Source organism: Berghia stephanieae, chromosome 10 (assembly GCF_034508935.2).
Source record: "Berghia stephanieae isolate SIO BIC M18660-M18661 chromosome 10, UCSD_Bste_1.3, whole genome shotgun sequence".
In the NCBI taxonomy this organism is placed as follows: Eukaryota; Metazoa; Mollusca; class Gastropoda; order Nudibranchia; family Aeolidiidae; genus Berghia; species Berghia stephanieae.
The window spans coordinates 33267946-33286393 of record NC_088369.1 but is presented as its reverse complement, the minus strand read 5'-3'; the positions used below and the strand labels follow the sequence as shown (position 1 = coordinate 33286393).

Here is an 18448-nt window from a genome sequence, read left to right as displayed (position 1 = left end):
CAATGGTCTTGTATGCGTCTGTTTGCATTTTTGTTGGACGACCTTCGAGGTTTCGAGAAAGAATCACTTATAAATTTGATTGCTTATAATGTGATTTGGGGAAAAGGGTGTCATGAGAGGGGTAATACCTCACGGAGAAAGGCAGTAACGCTTCTCGATATACAGAAGAGTGGCTAAGTGACTTATCTGTCCCCATCCTGACATCTAGCTCACATATGACTCTCTGTAACTGTTGTGCATGCAATGGCCACATCCCTGGCAACGGTTTAAACTGACCGGTTAAACTGTGAGTGAAAAAAAACCTCTTCTCGTAAGTGGGATCGCCTTTTCCTTCAATGAACAAAGACTGAGACGGCAGAGAGTGCATAGACATTGACTCGAAGGCGACACAGCAAAGTGTTCAGCACACCAAAAAATGGAGAGAAGGATAAAGCGAGTAAATGTGACACACAACGCTAAACGCCGAAGCCTCAAAGCGCTTTACAATATATTTATTAAACGACAAACACACTCATACCGAGCCAAACAGACACACACAACAGTAGCAAACACTAACTATGCAAGTTTTACTACATGAAATTGACATTCAACAAAATGGAATTTAAAAAATAAAACGAATAATTTTCTCATGAAGGAGAAAATGCCTAGGATAAAAATTTCTGGAAAAAGACGAGTTTTCAGATTTTTCTTAAGATGTTCTACGCTACCAATGAGCCTTACTGACAAAGGAAGCGAGTTCCAAATGGTAGGCCCTGCTTTAGAGAAAGATCTATCGCCGAAATTAGTAAGCCGTGTTTTTTGGTACTTTTAGTAGCTAGATCTCCGATAACCTAAGCTGGCGAATTGGGAAGTAGGGGACCTCAAGTTCATGAATGTAGCTCCGAGATAGGAAGTTTGGTGCGTTGAAAGAAAAATGGACAATTTTGTATTAGATTTTGGCTCGAACGGGCAGCCAGTGTGGTGTTCTGGGCATAATTTTTACATTTGTTTTCAAGTGTCAACTAATGTCCAGAACCATTCTGGCCGCGCTGTTCTGTACCTTTTGGAGTCAGGAAGACCCACCAAAAGCGAATTACAATAGTCGAGGCCCAAAAGAATGAAAGCACAGACAACTGCTTTAAGCTGGTTGGATGGGAGAAACCGTTTCATTCTTTGCAATCTGTTAAATTCAAAATTCATGGTCCTCATCATTTGGTTAATCTGGTGTTCCAAACTTAAGGCAAGGAGTCGTCAAGTACAAAACCAAGATTTTTTGCTCTATCGGTCAGAGTGACGTGGTTGTTTAAAATAGACATAACGTCTATACCAGTATTCCTGTCAATAAAGAGTGTACCACATAATAAAGTTTTAGTTTTTTCTTCATTAAGTTTTAGTCTATATATATATATATATATATATATATATATATATATGTGTGTGTGTGTGTGTGTGTGTGTGTGTGTGTGTGTGTTTAGAAAATATTCTACGTACAATTATGATCAACTTCTAGAATATTGTTTCGATAATTCGCTCTCATCAGGAAGTGAAAGTAGATTGTTGTGTTTATCGTACTTTATCGGCTTCGCGATTCGTAAGTACATAAAAGGTGTTTGTTTCTATGACTGCATCAAGATGTTAGTGTGAAGATGCTCTAGCTCAAGATATTCAAATTTTCTGAAAGCGCTTTCAAATGATACCAAATATGATGATATTCATCAATATTGAAATTAGCCAAATTTGATCTGAACAAGTAAATTCTGAATCCGCCATATGTGAGTTGATTTCACCGGTAGAGCTATGTCTGAAATACGTTTCTAAAGGGAGGTATCGCGAGTATTCGGTTTGCTTTCACAACACAAAATAAAGCAATAAGATCTAGATGTCTCATTTTCTGTGTGCATGCGAGTTAGTACATCGAACCAATTTGCAAACCTCTACGTGGTCTTGTGATATGACACTTGCTTTCGAATTGGAAGGTCCGAGGTTTGAGCCTCGACTTTTGCATAGTTGAGTATTAGGAAAAGTCTCTTTACTCACATTCTCTCACCATACTCAGGTGTAAAATGAGCACCTGTTCGTTAACAGCGTTGTCTCTTCCTGAAAAAAGTAACATCATCTAACAGGCGCCATATCTCGTTCTACATGCTACGTTGGTCAGAGAGCCTTTGTATAGAACCATGACCACGTTTAATAGATATTGCGCTATATAAAAACTTAATTTTTTTTTTTGCCAATCAGAAAAAGGAAAAAAAGCAATCTGTAGTTAAGAAAAGAAAACAAAAAACAAAAAAGCAAAACAAATAAATAAAAAACAAACTAAAACCCAAAGAACCGTAAAACTCAAATACACTGCGTCATCAGCCATCCCATCGTTTCGATCGATCATCTTCCCCATGTTCCGTCGCTTACATATTAAAGCGCCTCTTATAATCATGTCATCTTTTACTCCCATTTCATTGTAAAACAAAAGCTTTCTGCTCTAGGCTATTCACTTCACAACCAAAATATCGGATAATGGGTGTCTAATAAAACGATGCATGGATGTCGTTAAATCAAAAAGTCATCAAAAAGCAAAAAAGGCTTTGAGCTTGAGATTTTTTTTGTTCATATCGCGCAATATCCACTTTATGTGCTCAAAGCGCTTTACAGGGTATACACCAAACGGCACATTGTCATAAATTGGTGTCCGTTGAGCATTGCACATTGTAAGAGTGGCTTGTATAACAAGTACTTGTTTAAAACTTCAGAAACAAGATAATAGAGAAAATGCTTAATCTTTGCTGTGTTGACCAAAACGGGAAATGTCAAAGTGATCAAAAGGGTGATAGAGTTGGGTCAAGGGAATAAAGGCAAAGTAAGACAAGATCGAAATTTGTCAGTATAGAATATAATTCGATACTCCCCCAGCATAGTCTTAAGTCTAATCGATACTGCACATTATCATTTAGTGCAAACAGATGAATACTCCACTATAATAATCTTCTTTTATATAAGAGCTCCACTCTTCTCGTCTGATGACTGATGACCTCCTTTTATGTATCGTACTCGTCAATTTTATAAATTAATGGATATATGTTGTGATGCATCAATCATCAAAGTAAAGGATAGCTATTGGCATTCAGATGCAAAAATATTCTCATAAAATGATAAAGAAAAAATAAATTGTATCCAGTTCTGACCAATTGTATATATTCTAGCAACACCTTACTAACTGGAAACATCGATACTATTATTATTACTCGACTACAACGAAGTCCGAAGATTAGGAAGATGGAGGGATAAACACAAATCTATTTGAGATAGAGATAAGTTTAGCTTTAAAGAAAGTAAGAAAATGTCTTGTTTAGGGAAAGATAAAGACGATTTTACATGCCCAATATGCATGTATATCATGATTCATCCTGTTACAATGCCATGCAAGCACTCCCTCTGCTTGTTGTGTTACAAACAATGTGTCGAGAAAACAAACCTCGCTTGCCCAATCTGTAGACTGAGGATTGCAGTGTGGGCAAGAAAAAATGCGAAAGGAAATACCCTCATTGACAGAGTAATGTGGGAAACAATACAGAGAAATTTTCCTGTAGAGGTTAGAAATCGGATTGAAGGAAGAGACGATAGTACAGATGATGGCTGGGATTGTCCGAGTGCAATTGAAACGAGTGAGTTTGTATTGTTGTTGTGATGTGGGTTTTAGTTTTGATTTGTTTATTAATAATAAGGGCAAGGGGTTAACTCAACAGTGTCTGCTGTGCTTTAACTTTCAACTCTTATAAGAGTTCATAGTCATGTCGGGAGTCATAGTCATGTTCTAGTTGGGGGGATACTAACCCCCCCCCTCCCAATATACAAAAAAGTTCCCCCCCTCCCAAGCCCTCTACTAGAACACGAATACTGGGGATGTAGGAGCTTTCGGAAGGCCTCCCGTCATGTCTCTTTAATTTATGATGAGGCTTGGAATTCTTCAAAGAACTGGGTGGTGTTCTTGACCGCTCATATTATTTATATGTGTACAGAAATTGTAATTACTCGTCATAAGACGCAACTCATGATACATCTACCAATACCAAACTTGCCTTTCTGGATATGATTATAAGAAGACTCTCTCTCTCTCTCTCTCTCTCTCTCTCTCTCTCTCTCTTTTGTTTTCCTTTCTCGTTATTATCATAATAAATGTACTGTTTTCATTTTTGCTCTCTGCCTTTGTTTTGGAATGAGATTACTTGGTTTTGTCCTGGCCATGGCCAGAGTCCTTGGCTGGGAAAGAAACAGTCAAATGTATAATTACGAAGTGCTTTTTGCAGTAGTACTGTAGATAGTGAGTTCATGGCGAATTCCTATTCGCAGTAGTAGAAGCACTCTCCTGTCTCTAAAAATTAGTCTTTGTCCCCTCACTGAACTGTATTTTCTCTTCATAATGGCATGTCATCGAATGGCTTGAAGTTGAATGAGAGTGTGTTAGTTTGAGAAGGAAAGAAAAGGAGGGATGATTGAAACATTTTGAGTAACCTAGAATTGAGAGTTTGAACGTTTCAACTTTTCTTTCAAGTCTGAAACGGATCTTATTTTGTTTTGTTTTTGTTACCCTAATCCAATCCATGACTACTACTACCACAGCAACCACCACATCATTATCAAAACTATAGCAACCATCACCGCCTTTACTAGACCTGTAAATTCTCAGTCAATTAACTGAAATCAGTCAATTCGTCAAATTCAAATATTTTTAAAAAGGGAAGAAAGAAATGAATAAAGAAAGAATTCATGAATCGTAGTCGATTGACTGTAAAGTTAACTAGGAATGTTCCACAGCCCCACGCATAGCTCATGGGCCGTTTATATTAATGATGGATATATATATTGCCAAGGCTAAGCGACGCTTTTTGGAATTGCCGTGTCTGAACACACCCCAGTGTATTATGACACAGCCTTCGTGAAATTATTTTTTCACTTTCGAAACCTGTCGTAGCCAATTTTAACTGAGCCGCCGAGCGATAAATTTCACTGTTTCGTCTTAGCCAAAATTGACCACATTTACTTGAAGGACAGGAAAAGTATGAGAAAGTAAAATTCGAAACACCGGAAGTTCGTTATGTAGACACCTTCAAATCGAAAGTTAAATGATTGCTACAAGCATATCTCGATTACCTCATGTTGTAAACAAACTGGTTGACCGTTTCTAAGTTTCTTCACTGATTGGGTACCTAATTACAAGGAACAATGGTAAGTAACCTAATTAATTCCCTCGAAATTTAGTTTTCTGCCGTTGCTTTGCTCAAGTGAGCTTGCTGTTTACCTTTCATTTTGATTCTTTGGATTTTACCGCTACGACGAATTACGAAGAGTTTCAGTTTCAGTCAATTTTTATAGAGCTCATTTACAGGTCTACTTTACATAATCATCCTCCTCCTCGTCATCATCACTACCACCGTCATGACTACTACTACCACAGCAACCTCCACATCATTATCAAAACTATAGCAACTATCACCACCTTTACATAATCATCCTCCTCCTCGTCATAATTGCTACCACCGCCACTACTCCGGCCTGTAAATCTTCCGTCTATTGTCGGATTTCCGACAGCACGATTTTGCTCTTAAGTGCTAATATTAAAAAAAAAAAATTGTAAAAATAAAATTCGTAACGTCAAAGAACAGAACCAATAAAAAAGAAAATAAAAGACTTTTATTTCGTTCCTCGAAAAAAATAGATTTTATTCCGTTTCAATGCCGACTTAAAAAAAAAAAAAAAATTTCATTTGTCGCATCAAAGACATAACAAAACTTGCCGTCTATCTGTTAGCTATAATATTATCGTGCCACCTACACGCTCCGCTTCACGTGGATGTATTCACTGCCTGGTGTGCCACAGCCAGAGAGAGAGATGTCGCGAAGTTCGCGCGAGTCGTCTTCACACACACTTCTTCTTCTTCTTCTTCTTCTTCTTCTTCTTCTTCTTCTTCTTCTTCTTCTTCTTCTTCTTCTTCTTCTTCTTCTTCTTCTTCTTCTTCTTCTTCTTCTTCTTCTTCTTCTTCTTCTTCTTTTCTTCTTCTTCTTCTTCTTCTATAAGAATTAATCCAAATAAACGAAAGAATCAGCTTAAACATTTAACACAAACAGGAGCGAAGATACGCAGCTTCCTGTGTCATCAAGCATGAGATACGCATCATTCAAAAGGGTAGGAATTGTTCTCTTCCTTTCATTTTACTAACTCAGACCTGGGCCCTCAAATAATTGGGATTTTTTTTTTGGTACCATAAAATAAGGACCTCATTATAAATAAGTAGGGGAAAGTGACATGATTTGACTAGTCAATTGACGTGTCATGTCTGTGTTGTGTCCATATTTTTGTCCTGTTGTGTCTATTTTCGCGTGTTCAAAAAGTTCCGACATTTTTTTCACCAACCATTTACAGGCCTGACTACTACAACCACAACCATCACATCATCATCATTACTAACACTACCACAGCTACCACATCGTTTTCAAAGTTACAGCAACTGCCACCACCATTACATCATCATCAAATTCAATATATTTATATTTCTTTTTTGTTTTGTTTTTACATTCACAGAATTGAGAAAACTTAAAGAATTGTCAGAACCAGGAGCAATCAGACAAGAATATGAAGCTGCTCTTGCCAAGGTAACTTAAATAACCTCAGAATTATAGTATCATTATGACTATAGACCTATTACATCTTCTATGTAAATCACTGACACCCACACCCTTTCACTCTCCTTTCTCCCTGCTCCTCTCTCTACCTGTAGCATTTGCTTAAAAGTATTTCTTTAAATGATAGTAATAAATAGACAGAACAAAGCAAAATAAACTGAATGACAACAAAAAATGATGGCAAAGAGAAATCACATTATAAAAATTTGCTCACTAAAATTCAACAGAGTGAAAAATGTGCATCTCTGACTTCCTAGTTTGCGGTTTATAATAGTGTTGTACATCTTAGGTATCAAGGAAAATTGATTTTTAAAATGGCCATTGTAATACTGATCTAAATAGCAAAAATCACAATATCTTACATGAGGCGGATAGAAATTTTAACAAACTGGTTAATTTCCATAAGGGAACATAGTCTGGTTTTTCCTGTAGATGACACACATACTCACATACAATATGATGTTTTATTGATATAGATTATTGATTACTCAGTCTAACAGTGATATTCATTTCAGTGATGCAGCTGTGTGGTCTTGTGGTGTGGCACTCGCTTTCGGATCGGAAAGTCCTGAGTTCGAGCCTCACTCGAAGTATAGTTGAGTCCTTGGAAAAGGCTCTTTACTCACATTCTGTCACTGTACTTGGGTGTAAAATGAGTACCTGGCTGTAAACAGCGTTGTCTTTGTCAGAAAAAATTGTAATATCGCCTAACAGGCATCATTTCATGGGACCCTTTGTAAAGCGCTTTGAGCATATTTAGTGGATATTGCGCTCGATTAAAGCTCAAGTTCATATGATGAATATCTTCTGTGGACTCAATTTTTTATTTTGAAGTCCATCTGCTGATATTGCTGTAAGAAAATATTTCCCTCTAATAAAGCCAAGTCTAGTTTGCAGAAAATTCAGTCATCATGTCTTGAGTCACGCATTTATGCCTGTACTCAACGTATGACTTCTGGTGACATGGAAAAAAGTAATAGACAGTGATGGTATTGGATGAGTTTACAGGATAAGGCTAGGCTATTGGGCCTCAGTGATCTTCTAGTTGTGTGTGTGTGCATGTGTGTTTGTAGCATTATAAAGTGATTGGCGATTTTGGCATACTGCTTGGGTTTTGTTTTTCTCTGGATTTACGATTCTCGTAATAATTAATAATAAACAATTAGTGGGGAAAGTTTAAGATTTTGCTGTCCTGTTATGATGTTGTAGGAATTTGAGGCAGATCCTGATTCAGGAACAGCATTCAAGACTCTCCTCATTTGCAAAATAAATGATAAAGTTCACAACACTTGGCATTGAATGCAAACAATTTGGATACCAGTTCACAAACATTTTATGAGAGAACCGAATTAACTTGATATAGACTGTCCAGCATCTTGTATCTATTACTATTATGTTTTGTCTCTTATTTATACCCCTTTTTCATTATGTATGAAATGTGTATTCACCTTTATGATTATGTTCCAGTGCTGCAAAGTGTAAAGAATTCTAATGAAGGGATTAATCTTGATTTTTCCGACATGAGTCATCATTGTGCTCCACTTATATATTTTTTTTCGCTTTTAGCTTGAGCGACAGCGAGAAGAGGAAGCCAAAAAAGAAGCGGAAGCAAGTGCTGCTCTTATCAGGGCCTTGCAAGAGGAAGAAGAGGAAGAACTGGCCAAGTTGGCAAAGCAGAGAGAGGAAAATGAAAGACTTGGACGCTTAGCTGCTGAGCAATTTCAAGTAAGAAGGAGTTTATAGCTTTATGTTGAATCAGTCTGTAGGTACCACAATAGACGCCATTTTTGCAGAGAAAATTTTTTTTTTTTGCTTCATGAGTAGAAAAAATGACTTTTTAAACTGGATCATTCAACCATTAATACAGCGTCATACAAAAACAGTAGAGATAAATTTATCTTCTTAAAGAGGAAGGTTTCAGCTTTATTCCTTTACCACCTCAAAATGGGCATTAAAAGTACAAAAACGCCATTTTAAAACTTTACATCAGCGAAAAAACCTTATTTATTATTGATATAAAATTTTTGCCGCGTATGTCTAAAAGACAAACATCCTATCTCTATTTGTACCAATTTGTTGTAATGAGGGTTGTTTGATGGCCGAGGTATTGCATTTTTAAAAAGCCTACCAAATCCTTGTTTCAGCTTTGAGTGTGATCAGATTTTTTACACCTCATTGTATTATGTAACAGTACACAAATTGCCATGAGAATGAGATCTCAAATTATTGACAAGAAGAAGAAAGCTCACGAAAGCCACATGAATATTTTATTAAATTACCATCATAAATTATGTTTTAGATTGTTTAAAACAAGAATAAAGATGATATATATTATTTCAATTGATAACTCGGGTCGGTAAGTGGGTATGTTATAATGATGGAACTGCCTCAGAAAACCCCTAATTTTTTTGTTTTTCATTTTTTGGATGACTTTCTAGCCTTGGTTTTTATTAAACGGAGTGTTGCATTTATAATTTATCCATGTAATTTATTTCATATCTGGTTTGTCTCTTGATGTCTATTTATTGCTTAACAAATAACAAGTGACAAATTTATACACACACTTTACACTCATGACGTCTATGTTGTTGCTATGACAAAATGATTTTTTTTTTTTGGCCTAATAAGCATAATATTAGTCATTCAAAAAAAATGGAAATTCGTTTACAGACATGGCATGCATGAAAATATATAAACACAAAGTTGAGAATCTATGGCGACAATGTTTACATATATATATGCAAATGCACAAAAATGTAAAAATATACAACCAAGAACCAATAGCAACCCTTTATATATTAATTTGATAAATTGAGATAGGCCTAGTTATAACTATAGTAGTCTCAGTGTCATTAAAAGGACATGTAGTATTTGTGATAATTGTGATGCTGCTTTACTTATGTAAGATTTTATATGAAATATGCCAAAATAGATTATTATTCAAGTCTTTACTATGAATTATTATAAGATAATTACTCATTTAAGTGAGTATTTAACAAATTATGTTAAATTTAGCCCTTTTAGTGCCTATCTTTGAAACAGCGAAAATCCATTTTACCCCACAGAAGCAGGTCTTGAAGAAAGTTTCCAGGAAATGGTGGGCCCCTGTATTAAAGGTGCCCATTTTCAAATCTACGAATATACGGAGTGATTAAAGTGTACTCGAACGATTCAAGGCTACTAAGTCACATGACCACAAAAATTAGTTTTGTTAATGCTTGTTTTTCTCAGAATCTGATTTGTATGACTTAGTACGTTTTGATCCTTCCCCCTCATATATTTTAGATATGTTTTATTCATTGTTTTGGTGAGAACAATTTTACTCTTTTCCCTTAATTTTTCCTTTTATCCCTGTTTGGGATGGAAAATCCCTGTTTTTGCCATCCCTGGTTGACATAATTGCATGTTGCAGGTTTGAGAAATGGACATGTTGCAGGTCTGAGAAATGGACATCATGATAATCTTCTAAGGTTTTCTTAATAAACATAAAATTAAGTAGTATATTATCCAAAATGACATGTAGCAGTATTTAGAAGCGTGAAATTTGAAAATATTTTGAAATCATTCATATCAAGATCTCTATCAAGATTTTCTTTTTTTTGTAACAATTTTACTTTCACTTTTTCTTCCCACAAAGGAAACTCATGCTGACACTGACAGGAGACTGAGAGATGCGGTTCGAAAAAAAAAAGATTCAAAGAAAAGATGTGAAAGTGCGTCCATGAGATTGGAGAGTTTCTATAATAGTTATCGTAAATCTTCAAACAGTGCTCCTCCTCATTCAGAATTTGCAACCACTCTTTCTAATAAGCAAGGAAAGTGCAACACTGGATGGGTTTCAAAAACTGATTACAGCCCTTATCCTTATCATTGTATATCACCCAGTGAAAAGCAGAAAGCAACAACAACCCCACCATCCGAAGAAATGATTAATGAAGAAGACGAAATAACACCCTATTTACAGGAGCATTCATATACTACAGCTTCAGCTGAAAGAATTGATCTAACCTTGCAAGATGGAAGCTCTGATTGGACATCAATATTGAGGGAAGATGTTCAGCAGTATATCAAAGTTGAACCTCCAGATATTAATGAAGATGAAGATCCTTTATGCGGGATAAGTAATGATAGTGCCAGCCACATTTTCCAACCAATCTGTAGCAGTTTGCAAACTCCACCGAAGAAACTTCCATCTGGAGAGTTAGTGGATCCTGTCCTTATTCGATCAATACCCCGGAGTCTGAATTTCTGTTTTGGTGAAGGTAAAAGCGGTGCATCTCCATCAGTTAGTAGTTGTTCAAGTGAGATTGTTCCAGACCAAAGCTCTGATTTCAGGGAATTAGGCAGCGGTCTCATCAGTCATAAAGAACAAGAATTGTCTCTTTCAGAATCTCTATGTAATGGACAGTCCAACCATGGGGAAAGTAACAATGAATTTGTTGACAAGATGAATTTGACTCGTAAAATAGTCTATGGCACTTCGAAATTTAAGAAATCTCGACCTGTCTCATCAACAAGTATATCGTCTTCATCTTCTAATACACAGTCGTCATTGTTTTCAGCAGATCCAGTGACTTCATCGCCTCCACCATTGTTTAAAACCAGTCTTTGTGTTAATAACTCATCATCCATGGCATTTTTAAAACCTGTATCAGTTAACGATTCATGGAATGCTGATAATGATAATAAAACTGTTGACAAACATAAACACCAAAATGATGAGCCTGACTATTTTATAAGTCATGATACAGAACTAATAATACCTTTAGAATCAGAGGTAGAGTCAAATTTTTCTCTAAAATGTGATAATGAACAGAATACTTCTCATAAGACGACATTGAAAAAGACACCTTCAAACAAATTGTTACAAAAGAAAGTGTCGAAAAGTGTGGATCCACCTCGGACAAATTCTATTAGAGATTGGTGCTTAAAAGGGAAACACAAGGCAAACTCTGACATGTCAAATGTTACACATAATGACATTAATAGTTCGGTAAGTCAGAATCATACGCCAGAAGATGCAGATTACCAGTTGGCTTTAGAGCTTCAAAAGTTATACGATCAACAAGACAGGTATAAGATTTCTGTGGATAGATTTCAGGGTTCAAGTAATGAATACTCATTCAGAAAAAAGAGGAGACTGTGTTAGCCGACTACAAAGAAAAAGTCTTGATTGCAAATTGATTAGACCCTATTACAAAATTAGATTGCCTCACTGTTGTTGGAGTTATGTAGATTATTAATGATCCTGACATAATCACTGTTGCAATCTCATTACAGATTTTGACAATTTGATATCACCCGGTGGATATTTCATACCTGCCTACTATAACAAAAAATTCATAGAATTAAGTAATTTTGGCTCTAATTTCAGAACTTCGTGAACATCTCTGTCATTTAAACTTATTGAAAATGAAAGTTGAAGCCAGACTACATAATTTTATGGATTTTGACTTGTTGTTAAATCCTTGTGAGGGAAAATTATTGATTTTTAAAGTTAACTATAGCAGGTACAATTTTTAGCTCCTAAAAATTACAAGTTTTTAAATGTTCAAATAGGCAGGTCTGATACTTTGATTTGCTTTTTTTTATCTTATATTTTCATGTACATTCTTGTGCAAATTTATCCCCTTATACTTATAGAGAATTATCCCCATGGTCATATAGCATATGTCAATAATTCTGATTGTTGGCAAATTGTAGTAACTTTAGTAATTGAAATTCTCTCCGTGGTTCTAGAACACTTGCTTAATTCCCTCTGGCACGGAATTTACAAGCTTTGAGTTTTGAGCTGTTTTCTTCTATTGTTGGGGTCATTATACCAAAGTTTAAATACAACCTATGGTTCTTTGCAAAGCTGGTGCAGTTATTTTTCTGAGGCACTGCTTGGTAAAGTTTTGATTGGGATACCAAAGTGTCCAAATAGGTGTCTCTAAGAAATTTTTCCACTTGTTTGGGTGTATTTCATCTTGTTAGAACACACCTGAATTGCCTGGGTTATCATGTTAGGGACAACTATACCACACAGTATTTTTATGTATCTTTCTGAATTCAGCTAGTCTTTGAACAGGGTATCTGAACACTGGGAGCTGGACAATTGTGGTACTCTGGAAAAAAAATAAAATAACGGAAGTTTTCAAAAGATTGCACCTGGTGATTTGACCACTGATGACTCACTGGCGATATTTACAGTTACTTTGTGTATTGTGTGTGTCTATCTCCACTGCATGTGTGTATGATACACACATAGACGCCTACAGCCAATCACACACTCCATCGCCGTTTCGCATAAAAGACACCTCTCTACTTTTTCTTATCACTTGGCCATTAGTGCTCATGGTTGGCTAAGGCGGTAAATGAATTTTTGGGATACATTCCGACACAAACACAAACCCTTGTAACATACCAATAAAGTAAATTCCCTTTATTCCTGGGGAAGTTTGTCGTAGGGTTTATTCAAAGAGAAGACTGGAATAATCCAGATCAGCCGCAGCACAGTGATGCAAATTGAAGAAGTGGCTTGCTGACGGCCACATAACATGCCGGACATTCGAACTAGACGTCTTTCGGGTACATAGCAAAGACCATACTATTGCCCCCCCCCCCATCAAACAGCATGGCAATGTACGGTTTCCTCGAACATTTTTGCATGTCCCGAGGAGTTCGAGGAGACCATGCTGGAGTGCTTGGGTGCCAGTTTTCTGGTTCATGGCGGAATTCCGGTTTCGCAATATCTTGAAGTCATATACCTCCTGTTTCAGTGTTTTGAGTAAAATAACCTAAAAGCAAATGTTGATGGAGTACCTCTGGTACTCTCTGTCTCTCTCTGTTCTTTGGCTCCCCAAGAGAGAGACAACTGCACTGTGAGTATTTCACTATGTATTATAAGTTGGTTTTAAAATCAAATTAATTTCCTCATTGTGTCAATATTTTTGCTGTGTAATCATTTAATAATGGTATAAAAAATGGTGATGAAATAAGAGTAAATTTAGGCCGCATTTTCAGGTTTGGCAAAATGTCGAGATTATAGTTTCAGGTTTCAGCACTTCTTCCTGCTGGAGTGAAGTAATGTTGGTAAAAATATGCTGAATGCAGAGATCAGAAAGGTAAAAAATGATAACAGTGGAATCGTTGAAGATCATTAAATATTGTCTCCTCCTAAATGAGAATCTCAGTAGCCAGACAGATGATTGTCATAGGGATTGCAGGATTTTCCTACCCTCTACTAGCTTGATAAGTCTCTATAAATTCAGTGTACGGTATGTTAAATTTTGAAATTTTGGATGGTTGAACATTTTGAAAATATGATTTTCTTTTTTTTTAATATGAGAAAATTTGCAGAAATATTGGTAAAAAATTGATTAATCATTTCAAATGGTTAAGGTTGGTTGGCACGTCGGCTAGACATTTTTCGATCTTTCACACTTAAGCATCAAGCATCAAGTTTTCTTGTTACATCCACATTTTCCCATACCTTTGAATTGTTTAACGTTGACAAGAGTTGACATTGAGAATTCAAAGGCAGCCGCAATGGCCATATAACTCATAAATGTGTTGTTTCGTTGTGCTAATAGTAGCTCTCATTTCTGAGGTGTGATATTCATCATGAAATAAATGTATCAAGCAAAATGAATTGGTGGTAGTGGTTGGTTGTTTAAATGGAATATTTGATATCGACATTCTCCATTAAAAGCAACATGGTGATAGGCCCAACATTTTAAAATGTACTCATGAAAACTTACCATAGTCACGTTGTATTGCTATTTTTACCCGGAAATCACACTTTATGGATTAATTTGCACAGGGGTGTAGATTATAGAACCTTTTTGTGGATATAGGGTATATCATGAATCTTTGGAGGAATGGTGGACCTAGCTCCTCTTGCTACCCCTCTTTAATTTTTCGTTCTATCTGATAAATTATATTTCTTTTCTGAATGCATGCAAATCTGATTGATTAGGATCCCATGTCATTTATGGATGGCACTGACCTCAGACTGTGTTCTCTGGTAAATTGCTGTTAGGTTCTACTTAATTCCTATTTTGAAGTTGTCCTGTTTGTCATCCAAAAACGTTGCAAACCCGAAATTATCTAATTGTCCTATGGGCGATGTACCTTTTCCCTTTTTTGTCTATGGCACTCATATGACACTACTAAAAACTTTTCCAATTCCCTCTTCATTTAGCTTTCTGTCCTTATTTAGTAACAAGATTACATAGTTTTTGTCTAAGCCATGGCTGGGGTGCTAAGCTGAGGAGAGAGTCAAGTGCATGCTTCCTTTTTCTTTGGAAATTAATATATTTTTTCTTTGTAAGTAATCGGGTCATTATATATTTTATTATTTTATGCACTGTGTGTCCCTCCTGGTGGGGATCCTTTGTATTTGTAGTACATGTGCCTTGGTAGGACACATGATGAAAATGCTCTTGGAATCTGTTTCTTTGTCTTATGATTTCTTTAGTGCTGAAAAGTGCAAATTCAATTTGCCTTGATATTTTTTCTCAAATTACAATTCTCAACCGGAAAAGAAGAACTTTGATCTGTTTTCTGAATTACTGGTAAACTGTTACTATTATTATAATATATTTTACTCTTTTATGTACTGTGTATCCCTCCTGGTGGGATCTTTTGTAGTACAAAGTAATTTTAACAGAAGTATTTAATTTTATTATACCCCTCACAATATCATAATCATCATTACTGTATTGTAGGTGTAGTGCTTTTTAAATAGACTATGCACAAAGTGCCATTAACATTTGTTATTGTGGTATTTATGTGCGTTACTAACTTTTTTACCAAACTCACTCATGCTTTTGTTATTTGATTTCAATTTATGAAATTTATAAATTCGTTTACATATATCTACTTAATATTACTCAAAAATTCAGAAGTAAATGATCAAAGGGGGATAATTTTTAGGGAAGCAAATTTTTTTTTAAATTCTAATTTAGTTTTTAAAACTTTGATTGAATTTAATTTTGTTTATTATTATTATTATTATTATTATTATTATTATTATTATTATTATTAATTATTATTATTATTATTATTATTATTATTATTATATTTTTTTTTTTTTGGCGTTGTTTTATTTATTTATTTTAGTGAAAAGCCATATTCTTTCACCAATATATCTTGCAACTTTGTAATGTTGATGGTTTAAACATAACTTAGTTGATGAACTTCTCAGTGCAGTTTTCATACAGAATGGTATATTTGTGCCTCTTGAGAATAGTAAATATATCCAACTGAGACAATGATGTGTGTAAACCTTTAAAAACCATTATAAAATTTCTTCAATTTCATCTTTTGTTCACAGTAGGAAGAACATTTACTATGAAATGTTTGAAATCTTGGTGAGAATGATTTGTTTTGAGTTTAAAGACTGCTATACAATTTTGTAAGGTGACAAAATAATGTAATGGTGCATAAACTTAGACCATAATTGAGACCAACATTTTTCAAGAGATGTAAAATACAGGGGTCATGCCTGACGAAATAACTGAATAGCACTTTTTTTGTTCCATGTTGAGATAGAAATAATGATAATGTATGGGTTACTCAACACATGCTATTCGACAATCCAAAAATGGCAAAGAACCAGGACCAGATAATATCCCACCGGGGGCACTAGAAGAAGATCCTTTAGTAACAGCAAAAATGCTCTTTAAACATATCTAATCAATTTGGGGAAATGTATAGTTATAGTTTTGGGAAATGTTTTTTTTTTCTTCCTTGTAGATCATCTCTGTTATGCACTAGTACTATTATATTTTTGTTTTGAATATCATAATTTATAGATATTTGAGTGATTTCCTTTAGTGGGGACCTGTGATTGTGTCTGAATGAGACTTATGTGATCTTATGTTACACCACCTCCTTCCTTTTTACTGGCGCTGAAGAGACATATGTTACAAGCACTACAAATCCCTTAGAAACCAACCAATAAATGGCTCTTTGATAGTCATTGTGGTGGTTTGCAGATTTGTTATGTTCCCTCGTCAATCAAGAACTGCTGGTTTGAATGTTCTATACAATTGTCTGATACTGATATGATCATTTCAAAGTTATTAGAATGATAATAAAAAGAAATGATGTTTGAATTTTCCAGTTTCACAAAATATTGTGTTATTTTTATTTGTTGCTTAAGATAGTTATAGTAATTAGTGGTTGATCGAGACTCCATGCAAAGTATCCCTATACTATCAGCCAATTATTCTTCATTTGCGCTCACTGATTAAAACCGATGGGTAGGTAAGTCGAATTTCCATAAGGGTGGGGGAACTCTGAACTCCTGGACTGATGGAGTATTCCTTTTCCACATGTGTGCTATCTGTTCTGTGACTCTTAAATCAATCGTCCTTATCATGTGGCTTTTGTCCATGTTTCGAGATGTGACCATATGCCTTGAATTTTTCTTAAAAGGAAATGGATTTATCTTTTTTGGGATATGTTTTTGTTTTAAAACATCTCTCCATTATAAATTAAATATATCAATGCTTGTTTTTAAAAATATGGTGCTTATTTTGTAACCATCTGTGTCCCTTTGTCAGGGAGGTACTTGCTGTGTCTTCTATCCCCCTATATCTATTTTCCAATTGCTTTCTGTCTTTGTCTTGGAATGAGTTTACTTAGTTTGTCCCGGCTGGGAGGGAAACAGTCAAATGTAAAGTTACAGTTTTGGGAGATGATATTTTTTTCTTTGTAAATCATCTCTCTGTTATGTACTGTTGTTTTTTTTTATATTTTTAACATATGATTTGTAAACATTTGAGTATATTCCTCTTAGTGGGATCTTGTACTGGTTTATCTCAAACTTAGTACACTGATAGTGTGCTCTTGGAATCTACATCTGTTCCCTATTTGAACTATTCCCCTTAGTCTTACTTTTTCCTCAAGTCCTTTTAATTGTACATCTAGAGTGTTTTTACTATCCAATTTTCTTCCTTTTTACCGGCCCTGATATGACCTAAATGGCGTTGCAAGTGCAGCAAAACCCTTAAAAACAAAACAAGAGATCCCGTCTGGGTAGGGTCTTTTGACCTCCCATGGTGAGCAGGAGGTCACTTGCTCTGTCTTCTATTTCTATCCCCTTATATCTGTTTTCCTAAGTTGCTTTCTGTCTTTGTCTTGGAATGGGATTACTTGTTTTTTTCCTGGCTCTTACCAGTCTTTGTCTGAGAGGGTAACGGTCTAATAGCCTGTCATCTGCATTTTTTGCCAAATTGGTACCTAAAATTTGCCAAAAGTTGCCAAAAACCCCCCCAAAATTTGCCAAAAAGACCAATATTTGCAGAGGAGAACTAAGCGTTTCAGTAAAAATTAACACGCGATACAGAAAAAAATATATATAAAAGACAATTTATTACATTTAAGGAGGCTACATTTATTAATTTACACAATAGCGTTGTTACAAAGATTTTAAAGGATCATTATCCGTAGAGAACAACAAGATATGAAGTGAATAGAAAAGTGCCAGAAGACAATAGAGAATAAAAATTTTTTGCGGCGGTGGTGGGGTTTGAACCTGCGACCTTATTGGTACGACAACTCCGCCTGGCAGGTGAGAGCGTGGCTCTACCGTGTGAGCTATCCACGAACACAAAATATTCGTTTCAAACTCAAAGTCATTACTAGACCCCTCTCTCACCCACTTCTTGAGACCGCCGATTCGTTCGTACACCACCATCGCGAATAATTTTGACCAGCAGTTAAGCTTAATAGCCAATATTCTCAACACAAACATCTAACATAGAAACGATTGAGACATTGAGTATGCTCCGGTGTATGGGGTG

At 35.5% G+C, this 18448-nt stretch overlaps 1 protein-coding gene across 1 annotated transcript; it reads left to right on the top strand.

Moving 5' to 3' along the window:
- The first annotated feature begins 3224 nt into the window (after positions 1-3224).
- LOC144980999 (uncharacterized) lies at positions 3225-12777 on the top strand. Its single transcript, XM_078929045.1, has 4 exons — positions 3225-3638; positions 6553-6623; positions 8220-8378; positions 10291-12777. Exons 1-4 carry the CDS (start codon positions 3314-3316, stop codon positions 11800-11802), a joined length of 2067 nt encoding a protein of 688 aa, XP_078785171.1. The 5' UTR covers positions 3225-3313; the 3' UTR covers positions 11803-12777.
- Positions 12778-18448: the final 5671 nt, after the last annotated feature.